Source organism: Eulemur rufifrons, chromosome 29 (genome assembly GCF_041146395.1).
Source record: "Eulemur rufifrons isolate Redbay chromosome 29, OSU_ERuf_1, whole genome shotgun sequence".
Taxonomy (NCBI): domain Eukaryota; kingdom Metazoa; phylum Chordata; class Mammalia; order Primates; family Lemuridae; genus Eulemur; species Eulemur rufifrons.
The window spans coordinates 60,988,795-61,014,655 of record NC_091011.1 but is presented as its reverse complement, the minus strand read 5'-3'; the positions used below and the strand labels follow the sequence as shown (position 1 = coordinate 61,014,655).

Here is a 25,861-nt window from a genome sequence, read left to right as displayed (position 1 = left end):
CACTGGGGCTTCTGCCATAATGTATTTGGGCACTTCTGTGTGTGTGTGTGTGTGTGTGTGTGTGAGAGAGAGAGAGAGAGAGAGGCTTGCCTGGACCTGCTTTTGGTATGGTCTGGCATTCAGACAGTCTCTGCGCATCCCCAGCTACGCTCATGTCATAATAAGTATGTGACTCCCTGTGGTGATTGTCTGCATGGCCCTAATTCTACATCCTTCCCTGTACTCATGTCTTCTGCCATGTCATTTTGTGGTGCCTTCCCCTGTGGGTGGGGTATATGGCCATGTGACTGACCTTGACCAACAGGATGCTAGCACATGTGACACAGCAGAGACTTTGAAAGTCCTTGTGCTGTTGGGCTGGATTGTTCTGTGCCCCTGTCATCACCAGGAGAAGGACATCCTAGCCTGTTAGTTCCAGGAAGAGAATGAGAGACACATGGGGCAAAGCCACCCCTAGACAAATCTAGCCCGGATGTTCCAACTCCCAGACTTGTGAGCCATCACAAATGATTGCCTTCTTAAGCCACTGAGTGTTGGGGTGGTTTGTGCACAGCAATAACCAACATACACACTTCCTTCTTGCTCTTCACCACACACCCAGATTCTCCCCTTCTCTACTCCTTAGACTTCTTGCCCACCTAAACTCACTCTGCCCTAACACCTGGTGGCAAAAAGTGGGACCTTCTGTGGCACTGGGGAAGCAGAAGAGAAAATAAGACGAGGAAATGAGGGTAAGGGAGAAAAGACTGTGCTGATGCCAACCATGAGATTCCTACGGGAAAGATGGAAAACTTAACCATCACCATGCTCGTCCTGCTCCTGAATCCATTCTCCCACAGCCTTTCTCTCCCCAGCCCTTATTTCCTACCCTTAATTCTTCATGTTCCCACTATTGATCTGCATGATGAGGCTGTGGATCTATTATAATTATTGTGAACATTTATTGAATACTAACTATATATTAAACTCTGAGCTAAGTGCTTTACCTGGATTACGTCTTTTAAACCTTACTATGACACTGTAAAACAGATGATATGATCTCTACTTTACACATGAAGCAGCTTAGGAGACAGCAAGTGATCTGCCCAAGATCCATAGCTGCCCAGTGGTGAAGCTGAGGCTGGAATCCAGGTAGTCTGGTGTCAGGGCTCTGTACCCCACACCACCCTGCCCCTTCTCTGTGGAATTCTCGTCATCCCATCTTTCACTGCCATCCTCCTCCCCTTCCACAGGCAACCACTAACATCTATGTCTTTATTTGGATATAGTTTTGCACAATGTGGATGGTTGTTTGAGATGCATTATTTTTAATTTACACAAATAACATTGTATTTCCTATCTTATTCTGTTTCCTTTATTCCACTAAGCATTCTGTTTTTAAGATGCACCCATGTTGCTATGTGTGGATTTAATTTGTTACCTCTTAGCTGCTACATAATACTCTATGGTTTCCACTCACTCTAAATTCCTTATCCATTTCTCTGTAACAAACATTCAGAATTCTTCCAACTCTCCATCGCAAATAATGGTTTCATGAGCATCCTTGTACATGGTGCCTTATGGCCCTAGTGAGAAACTTCCTGGACATAAATTCAGAAGCCAGAATATTTATCAGCTGGACTAGATTGTCGCCCACAATGGTCTGTACTTCCACTAGCAGCACATGAAGGCAAATCCCTGCCTATGATCCTGTCTAAATTCTGCCAGCCTGAAAGGTGTAAACTGATAACTTGTTTTAACTTGCATTTTGTTAATTACCAATGATCTGGGACATTTCTTCATATGCCATTTCTGTTTTTGAGTTTTCTCTTCTACAGATTACCTGTTCATAATGTGCTTATTTTGTAACTGAGCTTGCTTTTTTATTTTTCTTATTGATTTGGAGGAATTCTTTGCTTATTCTAGATGTTTGTTGGTTTGAAACACTCCAATAACTCCTCCCAATCTATCATCTGGTCTTTGTCTTTGTTGTGATCAGAAGCTGTATTTTGGTATAATCCAATTCATATGAATTACATTAAGGCCTTATGGTTTGTGCCTTTGAAATTTTGTTTAAAAGTCCTCCCCTATCCTTAGTTCTCAAAATTTTTTTTCTTTTTTGTTTTACATTTTTGTCTATTAACTTTATGGGCTTATATGAGATTGCTTCCTCTTTAGATGTGATTGCTAAAACAGCCTTATTACTATAACATTACTAGTGAAATAAACTTTGAAGGGAAGGTCAAAAACTTGATCACTACCGGGCGCGGTGGCTCACGCCTGTAATCCTAGCACTCTGGGAGGCCGAGGCGGGCGGATCGCTTGATGTGAGGAGTTCGAGACCAGCCTGAGCAAGAGTGAGACGCCGTCTCTACTAAAAATAGAAAGAAATTATATGGACAACTAAAAATATATATAGAAAAAAATTAGCCAGGCATGGTGGTGCATGCCTGTAGTCCCAGCTACTCAGGAGACTGAGGCAGTAGGATTGCTTAAACCCAGGAGTTTGAGGTTGCTGTGAGCTAGGCTGACGCCACGGCACTCACTCTAGCCCAGGCAACAGAGCAAGACTCTGTCTCAACAAAAAAAAAAAACTTGATCATTGTGTACATCAATTGTTTCTACGAAAAGCATGTGATCTGTGTTCAAAAACATCAATTTATAAGTGAACTTTTAGAATAGAGCCTGTTTATGCATTAAAGGTTGCTATTTATGAAAACAATCTCTAAAGTAATAATACTGGTTTGGCCATTGTTGTTGGCTCAGTGTCATTACATTATAATCATAGAGTTAATCTGATTATAAAGGACTCAGAGCAGTGTTGCCCAAAGTGTGGTTCTCAAATCACTTGCATCATATTTACCTGAATGTGCTTGTTAAAAATAAAGATTTCATTTCTCTATTGCATGTTCTCACAAGTGGGAGCTAAATAATGTGTACACATGGAAGTAGGAACAACGGACAATGGAGACTCAGAGGGGTTGAGGGACGGGAAGTTGCTTTGTGGGTACAATGTGTGTTGGTTCAGTGATGTACACACTGAGGGCTCTGACTTCACTACAATACAATATATCGATTTAACAAAATTGCACTTGTACTCCATGAATATACACAAATAAAAAATAAATGAGGAAAAAAAGATTTCATTTGTCAAAACCCATAGAATGCACAACACAAAGAGTGAACCCTAATGTAAATTATGGACTTTGGTTGGCAATGATGTGTCAACACTGGTTCATCAGTTGTAACAAACGGACCACAATGATGTGGGATGTCAGTGGTAGGGAGGCTGTGTGTATGGGGAAGTAGGGATGTGGGAACTCTCTTTACTTTCCACTCCATTTTGCTGTAAATCTACAACTGCTTTAAAAAATAAATTTTATTAGTTTAAAAAGATCACAAACCGTTCCTTAGAACTACTGAAGCCAGAATCTGCATTTAAAATAAGTATCGTAGGTAAATATTATGCTCACAGAAGTTTGATAGCTACTCGCTGAAAATTATTATTTAAATAATAATAATGATAAAACCTGCTGTAGGTGTTCGGCACCTACACCTAGTGGGTGTGCATTAGCTGAGGAGGGAAGGGATACATTGCAGAGTGTATCCTAAGAGACAGTCAGAGAGAAATGGCTTTTTGAGTAATGGGGGAAGAGTCCCCAGGATTTCTTTTAACTTCTCATAAAAATTTTATTACATGTATTTGACATATGGCTTTTATTTGCTATGTTTATGGTGAGGAAAATAAAGATGTGTTCTGACCAAAACACAGGGACCTCTAGCCTAGTAGCACTAAATTTTTATCACCCAGTATATGAACTAAAGTGATCGTATTCTCCTACATTCAGGGGATTCTTGCCTTTATTGCTGCTGCTTTCTGGGCAGAATCTCTTCCCTCCACAGTTCTGAAGGACACCTCTCACAGACGTTTTTATGGCTTGGGCTTGTTTCTCATCTATCTAGCAATCCAGTGAGGGGATTCCTAGCCAGGTCAAAAATGGGTAACATTGCAAGGAGCCACATTTCCATCAAGGGAACGAGGGCTCTCCCTGGGAACTGTCATCGAACTTGCAGAAACAGCTGCACAGTTTGAGCTCTGTGGATGGCCAGTGTTGTAAAGGAACAAATAATGGGCATATATGGGATGATATAAAAAACAAAACAAAACCCCTAACCAACCAACCAATCAACCAACTAGCCCTGAGCAGTCTTTTTTTTTTTTTTTTTTTTTATTTCAGCACCTTGCCCCCCTGCTGACCCCTGAGTCAGAGCTTCAAGTGTGTCCATCCCCTAGACAGTGTGCATCGCACTCATTATGTATGTATACACCCATCCCCTCCCCCCCAATCTGCCCGACACCCAATCAATGTTATTGCTAAATGTGCTCTTAGGTGATGATCAGTGCTAAGCAGTCTTATATTTAAAAATATGTGTAAAGCTACCAGATGAAAAAACCATATCTAAGCATGTGGAGGAAGCAATCTCTAGATCTTAACGAGGCCTCCCTTATGACTCAGTATTGTTAGGAACAAAGGGAGACATCAGGGCAAGGTAGCAGGGGCATGGGCTCTGCACCACATGAATCGAGCACCGTATACGTATGTGTTAAATAAAGTCAAAGTACTGAACAAAGCAACAGTTACTATGTGTTTGGCATTACATGCATTTACATGCATTATCTCATTTTATTCTCACAACATCTCCATAAGGCAGGTTTTATTAACGTCCTTGGATGAGCACACTTAGGTTTGCCCTGATTCACAGAGCTGTCAGGTAGTATTCTACAAATCAGTTTCCCAAGGCTGGCAGAGAGCCCTGTTTCCAAAAAAAGGCAGCAATGGAGCTATATTAGAGAGGTGATTATTTGGCCTATTATTGAGTGAAACTTAACTATACATTACAGGTTACCTACTGATTTTTAAGTATAAATCAAACTAGTGAGATGCTCTTTATTTCCCCTTTCTGTGCTCTCAGCTTTCTCATCTGTAAAGCAAGGGAGTTGGGTGACTCCATTGGTTCTCGACCCTGGTTGCCTATCAGAACCTCCTCAGGAGTTTTTCATACCTGGGTCCACTCCATGCCAACTGAATTAGAATCTCTGGAATAGTTTTCAAAGCTCCCCAGGTGATTATAAAGAACCAGGGGCTTTCTGGCTCATTGCATTTCAACATTCCTTGAACTTGATCCCCAAAAGAGATGAGAAGAGACAGTTGGTTTTATCATCCCTCAGTTATTACAACCCCTGTGTTATTAAACTCACCACTAAGACATCCTCCCAGGCTGATCAAAAAAAGTGCAGCTTCTCAGGCTTATAGAAGACTTCCCTGAAAATGGGACTTCAAGACAGCTTCAAGACGTACCCATCTACATAGCATCTTTGAGTCCCACTCACTAAGGTCAGAAAAGATTGTCAACTGCATTTCTCCCACCTAGATAGTCAGAGAACATCTGGTTCATTTTGTACGTTGGCACTGAAAGGCCAGTTTCTGGAGAGGAACTATCAGGCCAGCAGATAGAGTTTGCTCACGTAACTTTTTCCAGGCTTGTCACCTTCTCCAGGGCAAGGGACAGTTATTTTAGGCTTTCTTTGGACAGCTTCCCCCTTATGAGGGCTCAGGGTCAGGGCATTCCTTTCAGCGACCGCTGTGGCCTCACCAGCCTGGGCTCCTCTGGCGACCTGCCTGTCTGTGGCTCTGTCAGAACATATGTTGGGGTGGCTGACACTAACACCACAGATGCCTTTCTCCCAGGCTGAATTCTGCCCTCCAGATCCCTTGACAGTATCATCACTCTCGCTTTCGTGGGCTTTGACAGTACATCGACTTGCAGACAGCGTTGCATGACAATCACCAGAATTCTCATGTCACTTCCTGATTATTCTAGGCACATCACCAAAGGTGACATGGTCAAGTTAAGTTAGGGAGAGGATATCTATTTGGCCAAACTTATTTTTCTTCCCATCAAATCCAAGGCCCTGATTATGACTACAGTAAAGCAAGAAGAAAAAGTCAGCAGAATTCATAATTACAGCACTTGCCAAATATCAGCTGGCCGACCGTCTGTAAAGGCATGGTTCAGGAGTGATCATGTTGGCAGTTACAAGTAATTTCTCTCCAATCAAGTTTCTGGAGTTTAGATTTTAAATAGCCTGTTCTAAAATTAATGGTTTAAGCAATAAGAGAGGACTCCCCGCCCCCATCATTCTTACTTGTCCCTACTACAAATACACATTGTGTTGTGTTACATTTTTCATTTCTTCACAGTTGTGTCCTCCTTTGTTTTACTAGTAGACTCTCCAATTTTTTCCCACAAGCTGATTTTTTAAAAATCCTCCCTGCATATGAAACCTTGTGTGTCCAGTTGTCCTTGGGAAGCAGTCTCTGCTTGTTATAGCATCACCTTTCACTGGTGCTGGAGTAGGTCGGCTGTTAGGGAAGGGCATGCGCTAATTTTACACAGAGGTGGCACCAAGAAGGTCTTCCTGAAGCCACAGATGTCAAAGCCACGTTACTACTCACAAAAATTAATTCAAGATGGATTACAAACTTAAATGTAAGGCATGAAATTGAAAAATTCTAGAAGAAAACATAGGAAAAACTCTTTTAGACATCAGCCTAGGCAAAGAATTTATGACTAAGACTCCCAAAGACAAATAGAGCAACAACAAAAATAAATAAATGGGACTTAATTAAATTAAAAACCTGCTTCAGAGGAAAGGAAATAACCAACAAAGCAAATATAGAACCTATAGAATGAGAGAAAATATTCACAAACTATAGATCTGACAAAGGACTGATATCCAGAATCTACAAAGAGCTCAAACAAATCAGTAAGAAAAAACCAAACAACCCCATCAACCAGTAGGCAAAAGATATGAAAAGAAGTTTTTCAAAAGAAGATAGGCAAATGGCCAATAAACGTATGAAAAATGTTCAACATCACTAATCTTCGGGGAAATGCAAATTAAAACTATAACCTTACCTTTAACAGAATGACTGCTATTGAAAAGTAAAAGAGAAAACAAAACAAAACAATAGATGCTGGCGGGGATGCAGAGAGAAAGGAACACTTCTACATAGTTAATGGGGCTACAAATTCGTACAACCTCTATGGAAAACAATATGGAGATTCCTCAAAGAAATAAATGTAGACCTACCATTCAATCCAGAAATCCCACTGCTGCGTATCTACTAAAAGGGAAATAAGTCATTTTATCAAAAAGACACCTGCACTTGAATGTTTATCACAGCACAATTCACAATCTCAAAGATGTGGAATCAACATAAGTGCCCTTCAATTCATGAGTGGATAAAGAAAATGTGGTATATACACACCATGGAGTACTAGTCAGCCACAAAAAGGAATGAAATAAAGTCATCTGGAGCAACTTGGATGAAACTGAAGACCATTATCCTAAGTGAAGTATCTCAGGAATGGAAAACAAAACACCGTATGTCTCACTAATAAGTGGGAGCTAATAGATGGGTACACATGGGGACAAAGTGATATAAAGGACATGAGAAACTAAGGGGGGAGGGTGGGAAGGTAGGTGTGGGGTAAAAACCTACCTATTGGATACAATGAACACTATTCTGGTGACGGGCACACCAAAGCCCCTGACTTAAGCATTGTAAGAGATATCCATGTAACAAAAACACTTGTATCCCCCTTAATGAATATTCTGAAATAAAAAAAAGAAAAAAAAAAGAATCTTAAGAGTAAAAAGTGAAATTTGCAGGGTTTTTTGGAGGTCATATTTTGTGAGGCATTACCAGAAACAACACATATTTCTGCAAGCAGCTTCAACATTTATTTATCTCCGCAGTATTTCAGTTGGCACTGTGTCATTAGCCACCCTGCAGATGTTAATAACAACTCTGTGTCTCCCTTGCCAGGGCCAAGTGAAGTGACAGGTTACATTTTCATTGTGTTCTTTGACTTCACAATGGAATCACTGAACATACAGCAAGAATGTAAACATCTATTCTGCCACACAAGTTTTATGTACATTAAAAAAACATATAGGAGTAGGGAAGCTGAGGCCTAAGGAGATTTAGCGAGAATTAAACAAAGTTTTCTATGATCTGGGGCTCTATCCTCTATCACGGTGCTTACATAAACATCACATGGTATCAGAATCTAATGAGGCACGGGGGCTCCCCTGCCATGGGCCAGCGTTCCTAACTCCCGCCCATTCCACCCTTGGTGGTGTGAACGTAGGAACTCTGACAGCGCCCATCACCGGGCAGGCACACATCCGAGGCAGAAAGCATCCGAGGAGACTGAGAGCCCTTCTCTTTGACCTTCATCTTTCCCTTCTAGTTGCCCCTGTGTACTAACAGGGACCCTAAAAGAGTATTTAATGTGTTTACTACTCTGAAAGCTCTTACTGCCCTCAGGTCTTCTTTTTAAAGGACACCTCTGAAGATGTTTCTGGAATTGGAGTACTGTAGAGCTGGGAATCTCAGATGCCACTGGGATAAGCCCTGTATTTTACAGACCAGGAAGAGTAATTCTGTAACTAGCAAGACACCAGTCCAGGACTCCTGAGCTGGTGTCAGGGATAGTACTAGAACAGGGCAGCTTGAATCCAAGTGCACGTGCTTCCTGCTAGACCACACTGCTACTCACAACGGGGCCATGGTGTGGTGTGATACCTAGAATCAAACTTTTGAAGGATTTCTCAATTAGTTATTTAAGTAAAATGAATTTATTTTAACTCCCACTACTATAGCATTAAAAAGAGCTTAAACCACTTAATAAATAAATGGTAGCTGGAGTCACAGCTTGATGGATAATCACATTTTCTCATTTGCAGTTTAAGTGCTAGAAGACAAAGTGACTTTAAAACTGGTCTTGAGAGGGCCCAATTATCTGATAAGCACTTCCAAAGACCATACACGCAAATGCAGAAACAGACCTCTTTATGAATGGTGTCTGACAAAGAAAGAGATATTTGTGGCATAGGAGCTCTGGAAAATGTAATTATTTATCCTTTGACAATTAATGAAAGAAATTGAAAATGAAGCTTTCATTTCAAATCCTTTTTATCTGGATGAAACTTTAATTTTACATAATTAAATTGACTTCACAGTTCAGTGTGTTAAAATACGCAATTAAGCAGCATATTGAGGTTAAATGTCTACTGTTCTTGGCTCATTCAGAAATCACGCTGCTGAACTCCTAAACAATACCCGCCCAGCCACGGTCATCCCCGCAGCCAGGGATGGTGCGCAGCCCGCAGGGCTGGTCCCCCAAAGTCAGAGCAGGCAGCTGAGTTTTCCTTGCACGTGCCAACTCCTGGATGAAGTTAGCTGGCTCTTTAATGAGGTTTCACTTCTCTTTGTTTTTCAGTGGAGTTTCGTTTTTTGGCATGAAAAAATACTCTGGCACCTTTGCTGGAGTGCCATAGATGATTAACTTTATCTCTTATAGAGGTTTCCTCGAAGACAACACTTGCATCTTCAAAGTTGTTGCCTTTTGTTTGTTGAAAGTATGTTAAAATTCCTTTATTTTAATTTTCCCTTTTCACACTTTATGATAAATTTCAGAGGAGGCCTCTTTCAAATGATCTTTGCACTCTCAGAAAGGAGAGACTTAAGAAATGTTGTGGGAGGCACTGGAGGGGGACCCGAAATGAGGATTGGGGTGAGTTCACTGGAAAGGTATCATAGGAGGTAGCAGTCTGAAGAGGTGGAGACTTTTATCTTTGTACCACCCCCTTGTTTTCTCTTTGAATAGCACCTTTGTGATGATTAATTTATGTGTTCAGTAGCATCTTATATTCCCTTTCATCTGAAGACTCTATGAGTGGAGCATGGTTCAACAATTAGAACTGAGTTTTTTCCCTTTCTCTGATATATTTTAGAATTCGTGCAACAGTGATTTTTGTTTTATCCATTGGGGTGGTTGTTGGAAGTACTCATGGATTTAAGCAACATCCTTGCTGTAATGACACACAGAAAACCTGAATCTAAATGGTAGCTTCTCCAGATAAACAGGGAAGTGTGTTGCTGGATTAGTTACAGTAGCCACAAAAAGAACAAATGATCATGACATGAAACTGACCACTCAAGAGAACTTCTTTGAATTGGGAACATATGCTACAATTGCAGGCTAATTCTCTCCATAATGCTCCTGCTATTTATTATAAGGTGTAGGTTGATATGATAATTGGCAGACCATAAAACTGGAAGAAGATTGTAAAAGACACTGCAGTGTGTATAGTGATATACAGAGTATAGTGACATAATCTATATCAGAAGGTATGAATGCTTTGCTCTTTAGAGCCAAGGCTTGAGGTATGGCATTGCCTTCTTCCATGACACCAGGAGCCTCCATGGGGTTAATAAATTCTTCCAAAATTCTAAGCTAGCACTAGCTTTCCTTGTCTCACTGTATCACCCTAGAACCAAAAGTAGGCCTTGGCTACTATAGGATATCTTGGTAGTTTTATCAGAAAAAAATTAATAGTGAAAAAAATGTTTTAATAAGTGAAAAGTTATATAAATGCATCCATGCAAATTGTAAAAGCACTCATTTATATATAATCAATTTCAACATTACAAATTATTCTTATTTTTTTGTTAAGCCCAATCTCTCTTCCCTTAGGCCCTATAGAAGATAACATCGATGACATTAATTTTGGTTATTGCAATGTACCCGAAAGCCGTTAAACTACTGTTTAGTGAAACTGTGTTCACACACACAACATAAAAAATCACTGATTCGTCTCTCCTCAAACAATCTGACTTTGGAGGTGTCAACATTGAACAAGTGTTTATATAATACCAAACAATACAAGTTACTTTGTGTAGCAACCGTCAATCTTGTACCACTTCTCGGAAACATGCAGGTTTGATTAAGTTTTATACAAGGCATAGAAATCCTGGTCTGATTTTGCATAGACTCTATTGTATGAGCATCTGATATGCTGCATAGTAGAGCTGTTTACATCTTTTCAGAGTCTCAGATTAAAGAATTTCAACTGAGAAATAAAAATGTGGCACAACTGAAATGTTTCATCAAATGTGGCTCTCTGCTACTTGATTGGATCTATCTGGTTTGATACAGATGAACTGTTACTGATTTTGGTACCTCAGAACAGCATGGAAGAAACTATGGTGACACATGCAAATGGAGACGATGATGAACACAGCAAAATCATACAAAGATAATTCCTAAGCCTTATACTGGCCTCTTAACTTTCTTTCTAAACATTTTACCAAGATGTTGCTAATATATCACTGAGTGGACATGATACTTTCTTTAATGAAGACCTAGACAGAAAGGATCAGACATCAACATTTAACTAACTCAACCAGAAGAACAGACTCATTTTGTAAACTGTAGAGCATTATTCTATAAACCTGGATGTTCCTTTCTGAAGCGTGAATTTAGGGGAATTGTCACTTTTACATGTGAGTATGAGTTAGAATTCTCAACTGCCAAGTTATTACCCTGCTTTTCTTATCTTTTGCCTTTTTCTGAAATTTTTTCTGTTTTGTGGTCAAAGGATGTCTGGAATGTTAAAGGTTCTCGATATATTTTGAGCTGTACAGGGAAAAAAATAGCATTCTGGTCTATTATTAGGTGTTGGTGGAAATCAAGCATTTGCAGAACAAAGTGGTCTGGTCTTAAATTCATCCTTTTGGGAAAGGTAACTTGTTCTAGTATGTAGCTATTCTTATTTGAAGTGAAATTAGCTGGACAGAGATCTGTGTACATCTAATAAGCCCAAAGGCAACAGACAAGGGCACCTAATTATTGAGAGCAAATGTGAAAGCACTAAATCTGTAACATAAATAAAAGTGTAATTATCTTCAAATCATCCTTTTCATCTAAAAAGGGTAACTCTGGGAGGGAGGCAGTTTTGTTTTTAGGAAGTGAAAGGTTATTTTTGTGTTTAGAATACATTTGATAGCACTAAGTAAACTAATCTGTGTTCTGTCTATAAATCAAGGAGATAAAAGTGTTCGTGGATGACTACTGCTCTCCTGGGCTGCTTGGTTTTATGTCTTTACAGTTGATAGTTTACCTGCATAAACAGTGTGGTCTAAATATAAAGCTCGCTACACTGTTATTACGTGTGACATTCATGTAAACACTAATGTGTGCTTACATTACCTGTGGAAGCAGTGAACGTTTTTTGAAATTAGCACCTACTTGAAATAATAAACTAAATCTCATAATTCAAGGATGGATTTACTTCCCAATTAGGAAAAAAGCCAGAAGAAAGAGCCACTCAGCTGAAGGTACTGATGCAAGCCCAAAGAATTAAAGATAACATAAAGGTAAAACAGTTAAATGAATCTTCTAAGGCTATAACAAAACAGAGACATTACAATTTTATATCCCCAAATTGGTTTAGAAATCTGGAAGAAAAATTAAAAGATTCATCTTCATAATGACTTGCGACCTCTTATTCGTCCACTGTAATATATGCATGTATCATTCACTAGTCAACGTCCTATTTTCTATCTTAGTTTCTTTGTGTTTCAGAGGCAGTTTCCCTTTGAAAAGAAATCTGAGGACTTTTGATTACCCAGATAACACATTTAAAATTCAGCTAATGAGATAACCACCGAAATTTCTAACTGTAACTGCTGGGGCCAGTGTTACTATCTCTTTCTGAGAAGTTGAGTCTGAATTCAAATAAAAGCATTGTGAGTAGTTTAATAATGATGTTTATACATGATTTTAGAGATTCTCCAGGCAATTATTTCAACCTAAAAAGTAGCTGAATACATAGACAGGAAGCATTTTCCATTCATCCAAATAGCCATCCCCCAGCCCTCAAGTTACATCATAGACAAAAAGTTCCTGATGACAAACCTGAAATCAGAGGAGTGAGGAAGAAACTGGAAAAATGCATTAAAATAGTAACAGTGGACTCAGGGAGTCTCAGAAAGATAAGAAAGCCCCCAAGACAACAGACAAGTCAGTGCCTCAGAAAGGTAAGTATAATACTATAATTGTGTAAACTTCTTGAGTTGAGCCTGGGAGAAAGTCTGTAAACTAGACAGTATTAAAAGATGCAGCCAATGAGAGCCACAGGGAAGCACTAGAACTCGATGGGAAAGAAAGAAGAGTACCATTTTTGTGCTTGAGGCATCCAGGTAAGGGTTCCCTAAAGCCATCTTACCTTTGTTTTCTGCCTTCAGTTCCTCTGCCATCAAGCTGTCTTGTCGGTTTCCAAGCACAAATGCTAGAAACGAGAGGATCAGGGCATCCAAAATCCCAATAATAGCCAAGATGTACGCCCAGCGGACTGAACAAGCTCCAAGAGTGTACTTGTCTGTCTTTTCTCCACACATCCGTTTTACCTCATCTGAATCCCAGCCATCAGGGAAAATCATACAGCCAAGCACAAGGCAGGCAGCTTGGAGAGAAAAAGAGGAAAACAAAAGAAAAAAAGAGAAGTTAACACATTGTATTTTAGCAAACGTTTCTATTATTTGTCAAATCACTGTTTCAAATCCTTCTAGATTTAAAGAACAGCAAATCTCACCACTGTCCCACTCTGAGAGAGAGAGAGAGGTTTTCCTCATTAACTTAAAAGCATCAGCACGCTGCACTGAAAGGAATTCTGGGAATGCACTTTACGGTGAGCCCAAGCATCCCAAGAAAGGTTAAGTAGGTTGATCTATAAGAAAATATTAAGATACTGAACTTCTGTGTGCACCTGTAGGAAGGTACCCATTGCAAATCGGTTATAAGGAACCGTACTCTGTGGAATAACAATTCAAGGCTGGCTTTGAAGAGCTACGACAGCAGCCAGAAAAGGTATTAGGATAACATGGAAAACACTGGAGTGTATTTTGACTTTGAATCACTGTAAAAAATAATTTTACATTGTCATCTCCCCCTTTCTCACACACATTCACACACAGAAAAGTTTCTTCGTCTTTTTTTTTTTTTTTTGGCTGGTGCAGATGTGGAAAAAGGGGAATGTAAATTAGTACAGCCCTTATGGAAAACAGTATGGTATTAAATCAAAATATTAAAAATATAACTACTCTATGATCCAGTAATCCCACTACTGGGTATATAGCCAAAGGAAATGAAATCAATATGTCAAAGAGATATTTGGGCTCCCATTTTTATTGCAGCACTATTTAAAATAGACAAGAATTGGAATCAACCTAATGTCCATTGACAGATGAATGGATAAAGAAAATGTGATGTTATAAAGAAATACTATTCAGCCACTAAAAAGAATGAAATCCTGTCATTTGCTGCAACAAGGACAAACCTGTAGGACATGATGTCAAGTGAAATGAGCCAGGCATAGAAAGACAAATACCACATGATCTCACCATACGCGGAATCCGAAGGAGTGAATCTCATGGAAGTAAAGTAAAGAGTAGCACAGTGGCTACCAGAGGCGGGGGAGGGAGCGGGGAAGGATAGGCAGAGACTGGTCAATGGGTACAAAGTTACAGTTTAATTAGAGGAATATGTTCTGGAGTTCTACCACATAGTAGGGTGACTATGATTAACAATATTGTATATTTAAAAATAGCTAGAAGAGAGGATTTTTGAATGTTTTCATTATAAGAAATGATAAATGTACAAGGTGATGAATATGCTCAATACCCCAATTTAATTTTTTCACAAAAAATTACATCACATTGTACCCCATAAATACGTACAATTATTATGTGTCAATAAAAAAGAGAGAGAAGTTTCTTGAAGCTATACTTACCATATGCAAGGAACGCTAATATTTTCCATTCTGTTCTCCATTTGATTTTATTTTTAAAAAGGCTGAAAAAGACTGCAATATAGTGTGGTACCACAGAGCTTTTAAGGAAATTAAGAATATTATACTCATGTGGGAATTACATGAATACTTTTTATAGGACTATGTTACTTTGAAAATTCAAAAAGATAAGTAGCTGCTGTTGCCACATTTTATATTTAATTGAATTATTTAGGGGAAAATGATCATATTTTTAGGTTATCTAGAGCTTTTTGAACAGGTGGGTTCACTCATTCATTTACTCATTCATTCAACTACTACTTATTGAATATCTCTTATGAGTATTTCCTGTTCTTGATGCCAGTGATACAGTGATCAAGAAAAGAGACATGGTTTATGTTATCATGGAGCTTATGTTTTGCCAGGAAAAGATGCAGAAAAATGAGTAAGCATGTAAATAAAATAGTTGTAAGCTGTAATAAGCACTAAGTAGAAAAGAAACTAAGGGCTCAGACAGAATAAAGAGCAGAACTTCTTTAGAAAGGGTGGTCAGGTAAGGGCTCCTGAGGGGGTGATACTTAAGCTAAGGCCCCAAATAAATAAAAAACTAGACATGTGAAATTGGCGGGAAAGATGTTCTAAGGAACAGCACATGCAAAGGTCCTGGGGTTGGGAACAGGCTTGCCATATTTGAAGAGCTATAAGGAGATCAGTTACTGTTTTGGAGACAGTGATCACATTGAGGTTGGGAGGTGGGCAAGGGCTATGTATCCTGGCAGGTTACTATTTCCAGGGTATGTAACTTAGGAAGATCGTTATGCTCCAACCAAATCAGAGTTCTGTGACTACTGGAGCCAGACAACTCCTGAAGATGGCAATAGAAGTTGCCACATAACTCTTGCCTCACCATAGCCATGTTCTGTCTGAACAAGACAGAAATGGACACCCATCTTCTTTTTCAGCAGGTACACGGCTTTACAGGGCAGGTCTGAAGGAGACAGAGACCAAGATGGGTGACAAGCAGAAAGATTGCCTGGGAGAACTCTGCTTTAGTGTTCTGTGTTATTTTAAGAATGATAGTCCACAACTTTAGCTCATACTTGATTCCTCTCTTTTCTTTGCCCCACATCCCAAGTATTGCCATGCTTCTTTCATCTACCTGTGCAGTGTCTCTGCACAGATAGGTATTATTGACACTTCCCTACTTCAGGCCTTCGTTATCTCTCGAACCGAGTCCTAGCTTCCCTCTGCTTTCAGTTTGCCCTCACTCTAATCCAGATTACACATTACTGCTTAGACCATGACACTCAAAAATTTTTGCTGGTTTCCTACTGGGTGTTGAAGAACAGGCAGGCATCTTAGTCGCTTATTCACAAGCTCCAGCATCCAGTCCCTACTGGCTTTTCCAGTTTCCCTCCCGTTTATACTGTCTACTGTACTTGGGTCGAATCTCACATGACTCCAAGTTTTTGGATCTCTCTGTTTTTTTCTTCTGCCTTGAGTATTTGCCACGACTGTCCCTAAATGTTCCACTGTTATGTATTTTTTAACACTCAAGTCATACGCAACATCCGCCACAAAGCATGCCATCTCAAATTCTTCCGCACCTAGAATAGTCCCCTTCTCTGAACTTTCATAGCTGTTGACTACACCTAGCTTAGGGTCCTCATTGATTTTTACATTGTTATTATTATTTACTTAAAAGTATTATCTCAATTAGCAAACTATAAGCTTTCTGAGGAAAGAGTCTTTGGTCAGCCATTGTATTCATGGCATCTAAAACAGTGCCTTGTACATAGTAGGCACAAAAATACATTTGGATGGGAAAATGAATGATTTAATGAATTATAATATGTAGACAATATATTCTATAATCTAACGCATGGAGGTCAATAACACAATCACCCGAGATCACAAATCTAATTAAAGATGGGTTCATATTTAGGTGACATGCAACAGAGATAATTTTGTTAGACTAGGCAACAAATTACAAGTACTTGGGAGGGTAATTTTTAAAAAGTGAAGTTGGCAATTAAAAAATATTTTCAAATTCCCATTCCCTCTGTATTTCCCAGCAGTTAGTACCCAACATGCTTTCTAAGGCATTGTCTAGTGCTAACAATCTGTGTATTTTAAAAACATGTGTGAAATAAAAAACAAAAACAACAACAAAAAATGTGGTTTCCAATGAGAAAAATTCATTTTATTTGGGAGGGCATGGAAGATATTTGAATTCAAACTCTAGTTCAAAAAAATACCTCTAAGAATTACTTGGAATATTTAAAAATTCTAAATGCTTTTTTGCATGTTAAATAAGTTTTATTTGTGAGAAAATTAGTTTCTTATAAAGAAAAAAGGAAAATCAAACTTTTTTTCTTTTACAAGTGGGAATTACCTGAATAACTTATCTTAATAGAAATCAACAAGCAACACAAGCTCAGGCAGGTTATTGAACATTACAGGACATCACTGGAATAGGATGTTTGTGGAATGGGGATGTCAACAAAAACATCTGTTCTCAATGTCTTTCTGTCTTGACGTTAGACTATCTTAAAAGTTTTCATTTCTGGAAACTCTGAGTTACAAAATGGGGTAAAAAGAGTAGAGGTAGAATTGACACTCTGAAACTAAAACCACAGGAGAATATGAGTGGCAACCTATTGTTCCCTATTTTCAAAGGATATGACTTTCTAAACTGAATTTCAAGTGACGAATATGAGAAGATAGATGAAATAATCTACAGCAGCATTTTATGCAATGGATATTTTGCTGGAAGTTACAAAAACAGAATTTTTTAAAATACAATTCTTATTTTCAACCATCCAAAGGAGTTGGCTATTTAGTGAAATCTTAAATCCTGGCCATCAAGGTCAGAGTTTTGGGTTATTGGAGAAAAATGTTCAGGCCCACCTAGCAAGGACCTCAAGTTTCCTTTAGGCTGCAGGGCACTGCAGTAAGTTCTTCTTGTTTGTCTTTTCTTAAAGCAAAAGATTTAATCTCTCTCTAATTTATCTGTTTTGAAAATCTAAACGGTATACGGTAGGAGTAAAAAAAAAACCCCACAATTGTATTTAAAAGCTTTCAAAACTGTAGATGGCCATTGCATAACAAAAGTTTTATTTTCCAACAATGTATTATATCCAAATATACATTTTCTTCTCCTTCTATCCAAAATCCTCCTACTTGGCTGTTTTGTTCTGTTTCTGAAAGAGGTAGGCCCTGAAAAGTTTAGTATATTTAATTTAAGCTATTAAAACAGTTTAGGCTCTGTTGGGTTCTTTGGAAAGGCATGACTATTAGGTTCTACATTAAGGGTTGAGTGCTGTAATAAATTCTGTTTTCTGGCACTCTATTAACCAGAATCCTATCAGCCTGCATGATTTGTATAGCCACTGGAAACTAACAGCTGTTCTCAATCCTGACTAAGAAGTACCTGTAAGATCCCAGGCTAATGTCTCAGTCAATGAAAGATTAAGTAATATTCCTCTTGGCTTTATAATTAATTATTTCTAATTCTTTACTAATTGATCATCCTTTAAGATGTAGCACCACCACTACAGTAAACATTAGAGTATACAAGGCACCGGAACATTTCATTAATTTGGACATTCTATTTCCTGACCACAAGGGATAGTGGAGAATTAGTTCCAATTGGGCTATTATCCAAAAATGGGTTTCTTTTTAGGATATCACCTAGGAAATTACTAACTCCTTCACAGCTATATATTCCTTCATTTTGGCGGCAGGTTTTCTGGAAGTATATCAGAGAACATTCTTGAATGCTTTAGAGAACTGAGAGCTCACAAGCTGGAGGTGAGCAGAGAAGAATGTTGAAAAGAAACCCGTGGACTTACTGAATGCTACCATGATACCCTGACATCTTCTAACACAGAATACATAACAAAGGTGTCCTTGTGAGGACATCACCATTGATTTCAATGTTAGGCAAGTTTCAAATGGCTAAGAAATGTTCACATTCTAAAAGGAATCTCTGTGTGGAGGTTACTGACACGCACAATGGGTTCTTCTGAAATAGTGTTTCCCCAGAACCACTAATTGCCCTGGCATTTTTCTTGCTAAAGAGCTGAATGTAATCTCTGTGGAGGAAACATCCTTAGAAAAATCCACAAACCTTTGTAATTGAGTCTTCTGCCAAAGGAAAATGAAGCGAGATGAAAAAAGCAACAGGGGGTTTACAACTTCGGTAACTTGGGCCTGCTGGTATTGCTGGTCTAACTCTCCCAGTCAGGGCTTTTAACATTGTGAACCTGAGAACTGCTTATTTTTTGAACAGGAAGAGAAAGTCTAAATTCATTCTTTAAAAAGTCTATGCACTGTTGCACAAAAACATGATAAATTGCCTCATGTTGCCGAGGCACTCAAGGGGAACTTGGTGGGAAAAAAAAAAAGGACTGTGCATTCACTTAACTCTATTAATTATTCAGGCATACAGAGGTTGAAGAAACTGATGCCAGCAGAGTCTGCCAGGCTATGGAGGGGGAACTTTCACACAAGGATTGTCACTCTAAACACCTGGTAAAAAAGATAGACGGCTTATTCCTATAGCTTCTTCATCATCAATGGCTGACAAACTTGAGCTATAATATTTATACCTCTAGCAAAGGTATAATATTTACATCTCAGTGTACTTCTGAAATGAAGTTACTAGACAATCCAGGACATGAAATACTGTAGTTTAGAGTGTGGTGGAGAAAACACATTATGTCCTGGTAAATATTGGCCTTAAACTCTATTAATATAATTTTATGGGCATTTTAAATTGTGGTCATAACATAAAAGATATATCATCCCTTAGAAAGGTGAGGGAGAAGAGAAAATATAAACCAACACCGGGCTCTCAAAAGAGAAGAGTTAGAAAGTTGTGTCCGATGATGAGAAAATCTCTCTACTCTGCCAAAATGCTCAGCCCTAATTTGCCTGAGTAAAGGGGTCCACTCATTCATCCATACATTGTGCTGAACCAGCTGCGAAACGCTGGGCCACAGCTGTAAGAAAAGGATCAGGAATCCACCCAAGCCTGCATGTACGAGCTACAGAGTTAGTGGAGAACTATCTGTTATAGATTATGATACCAGACAAGAGGAATATAATTATGTAACATCACTTGCTAACTTACTCAAATTTTGAGGGTTAATAGCCAACTATAATACAAATCAGAATTCAGAACTTAAAAATGAAATGTAGCTTTGATCTCTAGAGCGCCACTAGATGGATTTTGATATATATCATGGGTCTAATCATGTTCCTTAAACTCCTGATAATGGTATAGTTAATAATAATAACGCTCATCATAATAATAGCGAGCATGTATTAAACGCTGACCATGTGCGGGGCACACTTTACATGCATCATGTCATTTGATTCTCCATGAGAACACTTCTTCCTGACTCCTTCAATTTCCACAAAGAGAGATATTTTTCCCTTAAATACTCTTGGCCCCTTTCCCACTCCTGTTCCTCTCCATGGAGGTGGAGTGAGTTGTCTGATGAATGTCTGGGGGAGAGGAACGGGGCAGACCTGCTCATCCCCTTCTTTGCCCTGCTAAGGTAGGGAGCCGTCTGCCCCCACAGAGCATGCGTGCTGCTCCTCTGTGCCGCACGTTTCACAGGGCAGGCCTGATTTTCCAGTGCTGCCTCAGACTGGGAAGGTAAGTGTGCCCAGTTCTGAGAGTGCAGATTAGGAAGTCCTTTTGGCCGATAGCGCCAGAGCCATGCTCTTTAACCTCCCTTTCTTGCAATAAAGGGGGCTACTTTGGTCCCCATCAGCTCACTCTTCTCTACCTCTCAGTTGGTTCAGAGCTCGGGAGGGGAATAGAGAGCTGCCGTCCGTTGTTTCTCCGCCAACCCTCACATCATTATTTTTACACATGAGGAAACTGAGGCACTGAAATTTCAAATAGCTTGCTCCAGGTCATACAAAACACACAAATGGCAGGACTAGGACATGAACCCAAGAATCTATGCTTTTTATACCATCTGTGCTATTATCCTCTACTTATGAACAATAACGATGTGTATGAAATCACTTTAGAATATTGGTGTTAGTACTGAGAACATTTATAGAATCTTGACAGTGCTTAACATGTTATTTATAATTAAACATTTATTCTTTGAGTACAAGAACTGAAATGATAAACTGTTTTTACATGTCTAAATATTTCTTTTGTTTACACTAGTATTTCACCAATCAGAATTTCATCTTACATGTAGTGCCAAGAACATGAAATTAATTATAAATTCTAAATGTGAAGAGTGGGAATTACTGAGCTTTTATCATATGAATATTTGTATAAACATTTGTATGCTTGGTTTTAGACACATTTCACAAGAAAACCCACCCCTTTTTTTTTTTGGCTTGATTTTTTTGCCTTTGTATTTTAAGTTGGCTATGTGTTAGTCAAGCATTTTTATATGTTCTTAAAAGAAGGAAAATATTCCTTTTAAAGATTTTATATATATATATAATATATGTATGTATATATATATATATATATGTGTACCTTATTCATTTATATATATGGCTACTTACATGTAGAATAACATCTGCTTTGGACAAAAATAAAGATATGAATCAATTAGGTTCTATTTAATTTTTTATGAAGCATTCTTTCTTTTAAGTAGCTTCACTGGATTTCAATAAACACACTGTTTTAATAAAAATTTCAATAAATACAAAACTGAACATGCTGGCAGGTCACAAACATGTCTGAAATTTTTAGGAGAGGCCTTGACTTAGGCAATATTTTCATGAGCTAAAATCTATACTGCATTCTAGACACAGGAGGATCTTAAGAGCAGAAAAGATCATCTTTCTCCATGGCCGAATAAATAGGATCCTGTGTAGTGCACCTTTTACCATGCTCCTGGCAAAATCTGCTTTAGCCAGCATAATACCCAAAGCAAGGCAACGTAGACCAATGATCATCCTGACAGCAATTTTCTGTGTACCTTTAGACTACCTCTTTGTGCCATAAAACAGGGAGCTCTGGTCCAGATTATTGAGTGGTTACCTACTATTTATTCATATTTAGTAATAAATCTGTATTCCTTTTGTGTTCCATACACATATTATAGGAAATAATTGTACTTGTAAAAATAATTCACCAGCTGACTAAATGTCTTTCTGCACAGCAGGTGGAGAGAAGGTGGCAGGTTAGTTTTATGTGGTCCCACTTGTCTATTTTTGTTTTTGTTGCCTGTGCTTTTGGTATCTTATCTATGAAATCATTGCCAAGAGTAATGTCATAAGGCTTACCTCCCATGTTTTTGATTAGGAATTTTATAGCTTCAGGTCTTATCTTTAAGTCTTCAATCCATTTTGACTTGGTTTTTGTGTATGATGTAACGTAAGGGTCTAATTTTATGCTTTTGCATGTGTGTATCCAATTACCTCAGCACCATTTGTTTAAGATACTATCCTCTCCCTCACTGTGTATTTTTGGAACCTTTCTGGAAGATCAGTTGACCATACATGTGTGGAATTATTTCTGGGCTCTCTATTTGGTTCCATTAGTCTATATGTCTGTTTTATGCCAGTACCTAACTGTTTTAATTATTATAGCTTTGTGATACATTTTGAAATCAGAAAGTATGATGTCTACAGTTTTGTTCTTCTTTCTCAAGATTGATTTGGCTATTCAGGGTCCTTTGTGGTTCCATGTGAATTGTAAAAGTGTTTTTTCTATTTCTGTAAAAAATGCCATTGGGATTTTGATAGGGATTGGATTGAATATATAGATCATTTGGGGCATTATGAACATTTTTGTAATATTAAGTCTCCTAATCCATGAATATAGGATGTCTTTCCATTTGTTTTTGTGCTCCTTGATTTCTTTCATCAGTGTTTTGTGGTTTTCAGTATACAACTCTTTCACCTCCTTAATTAAGTTTATTCCTAAGTATTTTATTCTTTTTGGTACTATCATCAATAAGATTGTTTTCCTATTTTCCTCTTCAGATAGTTCATTGTTAATGTATAGAAACACAACTGATTTTTATATGTTACTTTTGTATCACTCAATTTTACTGAATGTGTTCATCAGTTTTAACCTTTTTAAAAGGGTTTTCTCTATATATGATCATGCTATCTGTAAACAGGGACAATGTTACTTCTTCCTTTCTGATTTGGATGCTTTTTATTTCTTCTTCTTGCCTAATTTCTCTAGCTAGTATTTGTAGCATACTGGTAAATTCTACTAAACATTTAAAGAAACTCAATGCCCAATCCCTCTTAAACTTATCCAAAATATCAAAGAATAGGACATGCTTCTAAGCTCATTTTATGAGGCCAGCATTACCAAAGACACCAAAAGAAAAGAAAATTATAAGCCAATATCCCTAACAAATATAGATGCAAAAATCCTTAACAAAATACTAACAAACTGAATTCAACAGCACATTAAAAGGATCATACACATTACCAAGTGGGACTTAGCCCTCAGATGCAAGGATAGTTCAAAATACAAAAGTCAATTGACATGATATACCACAACTGAAAAACAGAATAATGGATAAAAATCACATGATCATCTCAATATATGTAGAAAAAGCCTTTGACAAAATTCGATACCATTTCATAATAAAAACACTCAACAAATTAGAAATGGAATGGCATTACCTCAACATAATAAAGGCTATATAAGAAAAGCCCACAGCTAACATCATATTCAATGCTGAAAAACTGAAAGCTTTTCCTCTAAGGTCAGGAACAAGGCTAGGAAACTCTTGGTACTTCTATTTAACATGGTACTTGAAAGAAATACTTTAATGTTTTCAAAATTTCACATAGCAAAAATTAATTGTACACAGAAAACACATGGAAAAATGAATATTACATACTGAAAACATTGGAAGTGGAATCAAGCTCAAGAAAGATGAGTGCTTCTTGCACTATCTTCTGTAAGGATATGCAAGGGGACAGCAGACTGACATATTCACACATTTTTAGCAGCATCTAAGTTATACTTTTTCGCATAGTTTGGCTAACTTGTGTATGCATGTGTGACATAAAGAGAGAGACAGAGAGAGAAAGAAAACATATATACTCACACACATTCATATATCCCTCTTCTCCCAGTCCTGACACGGTTTAAGAACAGTTGCGTATGCTATGGCATGCTTGGCAATCTTTTCTGCAGAGATGGTTTGTAATATCATTCAGAACAGACATGATCCAGCCGAGGCACTGAATTATTTTTTCACCACAGGGTTCTGACAAAATCTTCAATGTCTCTTTTGCTCCTCTTAAGTGCCATTTTCCCCCTCTAACCCTCTCACCCCTAGGATGTTTAAGATCAAGGTTACATGGACTCTGAGGTACTGATTTATTACATCTAAGATGAAGAACTGCTAAAGAAAAAGACAATTGTGGAAAATTGTTAGAGTTCTTTTTTTTTTTTTCTTTGTTTCTTGCTCCCTTTCCTCATCAGACTTTCCTTAAAACAGCTTCCTCAGTTTTTGTGTTCCTTTGAAACAATTTATCCAGATTTTGAAAAATAGATAATTTAAGATATGTTAGGCCAGTGATCCCCAACCTTTTTGGCACCAGGGCCCGGTTTCATGGAAGACAATTTTTCCACAGACTGGGGGTAGGGAGAGAAGGGATTTTGGGATGATTTAAGCATGTTACATTTATTGTGCAGTCAAATCTCTCTGCTAATGATAATCTGTATTTGGAGCCGCTCCCCAGTGCTAGCATCACCACCTCAGCTCCACCTCAGATCGTCAGGCATTAGACTCTCATAAGGAGTGCGCAACCTGTTATAGATCCCTCGCAGGGGCAGTTTACAGTAGGGTTCGTGCTCCTACAAGAATCTAATGCTGCTGCTGATCTGACAGGAGGCAGAGCTTAGTGTTGATGCCAGTGATGGGCACAGCTGTAAATACAGATGAGGCTTCAGTTGCTCACTTGCTGCTTACTGCCTGCTGTGCAGCCCTGTTCCTAACAGACCACGGACCAGTACCTGTCTGCAGCCCAGGGGATGGGGACCACAGTGTTATGCTATGTCCAATCTACGGTGAGTTCATCTATTGACTTAGATATTTATTGAGAATATTGCTGCTTTAGAACAAGAAATTGTTCCCAGAACAGTGAATTGGAAAAGTCAATGGGTATTAAAAAAAAAGAGTAGGACAAAAACCAGGTCAAGAAAGGAGAAAGAAGTCAGCGTGCTAAATGTTCTGTCAAAAGATTTTCACATATCTTTCAACTTTAAATTCTAACAGCAGTAGCCAAAAGTTTTTAGATAAAACCTTGACCAGTATGACATTTGAAGAAGAACAATTCCTAAATCAGAACAATGCCTTCTCTTGAGTAAAATGAAATTTAACCCAGTCTTAACCTACCAGCAAAATGTCCAGAAGGCGAATTGCAAGAACTCGGTGCTAGGGTGAACAGGCCTTAGGCTGAACTGAGGGGAGGTTTTAGAAACTGAGCAGACAGCTAGAGATTTGGTTTCTGCCCTTGGTGATCTTTCCTCCTCCATGGACTCTGTATTTTCACCCTTTAGCCAATGGGCCCAGGTTTTTTCTTAACATTGGAAAGTCTATTGTAATTCATTTGTCACTCTTAGTACTGAGGCTGGGGTATGCTGGCAAAATTTTAGGATTGTGATGGTCTAAAGCATTTTAAATTCTGGGATGCTGCTCATGTGAATTACTGACAAACTCTTCCAGTTAGAAACATTTAATAAAGTGCTAGGGTGGTATACATGTTCCAACATATTTCGCTAAAGAATTTCTTTGTCCTTCTTTTATTTCCTTACCACTCTCTGAATCTAGAATATATCAATTACCTGTTTGGCCAGAGTAGAAGGTATTAGTTTTTGTTGGAGATCAACATATGACCAGGAGCAGAGTTTATAGTTTCTGAACAGAAATTGAGAACAGTCTAACATAGCCACAGTCTGGGCTTTGGTCCTGATCCCTATCTTTACTTGACCACTGCTCTAAGGAATAAAAAGAAAAATAAAAAGAACAAACATTCTCCCCCCACCAACACTGCCCATGCTCCCCCTTCAAGGTACTGCTGTATTCTTTAAAGAGAAGTTGATTTTTTATATATAAAAGAAATATCATTTGGGACAAATTGTGGTTTTACTGGTTCTAAAGAGTCAATCACAATGTAATTAAACATTTCCTCAATTTTATGTATATTGAT

The 25,861-nt window shown here is 38.3% G+C and overlaps 1 protein-coding gene across 2 annotated transcripts in view; it reads right to left on the bottom strand.

Moving 5' to 3' along the window:
• Positions 1-25,861, bottom strand: part of LHFPL3 (LHFPL tetraspan subfamily member 3) — a 474,391-nt gene that overhangs the window by 117,598 nt on the left and 330,932 nt on the right. For both annotated transcript variants that reach the window (XM_069462293.1, XM_069462292.1), the window contains exon 2: positions 13,124-13,360. In XM_069462293.1, coding sequence (XP_069318394.1) covers positions 13,124-13,360 — 237 coding nt within the window. The remainder of the gene's footprint in view (positions 1-13,123; positions 13,361-25,861) is intronic.